Genomic DNA, 1575 nt, shown 5'->3' on the forward strand with positions numbered 1-1575 from the left:
GAAAATATGGCAACTTGTATTGCAACAAGGTTATTGACGACAAGCAACGATTGATGCTCGCTATCTAGCAGGAAATCGCTCAGACAAACAGTGAAAGACCAACATTGGATGACCAACCGCTGACGGTACTGACGTTGAAGTGGGCGTCAGCAGTCGGGGATTAGGGCTACACGGTAATCTTCAGAGTGCTCGTCATGAACATTCATTCAGAGATGTAGCCATTAGACGATTAATAACCAATCATGTCACATCATTACCGCCATTCCGAGGAACGCTAGAGTTTCCTGCTGCCGTCCTGAGGAAGCAGCACCGCCATTGTGCGTCTAAAACGCAGGACGGGGTCTTTGGTACCCCACAGCTCTTCCTCTCAGTTGTGATCCCGAATGAATCAGTGCAGCAGGACACAGAAGACCAGAACGTTAGTGAGGACGCTCAGTCGACACACGAAGGGCTCAAACTTCTCGCAGCAGTGGCCCATGTAAGCTACGACGCCTGGAGATACCTTCTTACACACTATTGTGGTGTGGTTCTCGGATACGAAGGGGACGAAACGTTTGAAGCTGGAATTCTAGTTCAGTATAAGTTGACCATGTACTGCAGCACAGATACATACGTTTCAGACCTCGTTCAGATGTGCGGACTCCAACAGCATCAGAATTATCGACGTATATATCTGGAGGCGTTAGCGAAGATTGCAGCAACGGACGAGGGGTTAAAACAAGGGAAGGACATTGTGATTCTGGTCAAAATGCTGTTTTATCCGAATATTTGGAACCGAAAATGCCGGTTGGACGAATTGTTGATGGTCCGAGACGCTATGGAACTGATAAGACAACAGAGGGCAGAGTGGGGAGGGAAGTTGCCCAGTGTGCGATGCACGTTCTTCCTTGAGCCCATGGAGGCGAGTTTCAATCAGTACGATATTGACATGGATATGGTAAAGATGCTGGAAGCACAACGGCTAGATGATGCCTGGTTTTCGCTTGAGTATTATACAAAATCGAGAGTCAAAAACGAACTAAAGCCTGGTATTGGCGCAGTTGATGACGTAGATCTTTGGCTATTCGAGCCAATGTCGAGATATCTCGCAGGGGAATCAGGTAGAGACTTGTGTTAGCAATGAGTCTGAAAAGCAGCAGCGCGCTCCTGTTTCTTTGTTCAGCACTCGGTCACTTCAGCCAAATGTATTGGTCGCGATGTATTCTGCTATCGTAGTGAGTCAAACGGTGACACAACTAGAGTTAAGTTTAACGATGGATTATTGGTGGCGATGGATGGCGTATACGTTCTTCTCAAAACGAGCAAGAACAACGAGCTTGATTGAAAACTCAGTCTAAGGGCTAAAGAGATGACAATCCATGATATCGAAGCTTTCCATGCGATACTCACTCAGAACATCCAGAAGAAGAGTTATTCCGCCTTCCACGGGGTTTGGTAGATGAACAAGATGCAATTCTGACTCCTAATGCACCAATTCGATGGGGATCTGATGATGATAACCAGTCGCAGCTCTTAACGACCTCTTCTTCTACCCCCTACGTGCCTACTATCAATGATGATGGAGCAAGCGAGTGG

General features: G+C 47.0%; 1 protein-coding gene across 1 annotated transcript; it reads left to right on the forward strand.

The window, feature by feature from the left end:
- Positions 1-287: 287 nt before the first annotated feature.
- Positions 288-1575, forward strand: PPTG_17217 (hypothetical protein; the record flags this gene model as incomplete). The annotated part of the gene is made up of 1 exon (XM_008914927.1): positions 288-1575. A coding segment is annotated over one exon (830 nt), but the record flags the coding sequence as incomplete, so codon positions are not given.

Source organism: Phytophthora parasitica, assembly GCF_000247585.1.
Source record: "Phytophthora parasitica INRA-310 unplaced genomic scaffold supercont2.65, whole genome shotgun sequence".
NCBI classification, from domain to species: domain Eukaryota; phylum Oomycota; class Peronosporomycetes; order Peronosporales; family Peronosporaceae; genus Phytophthora; species Phytophthora nicotianae.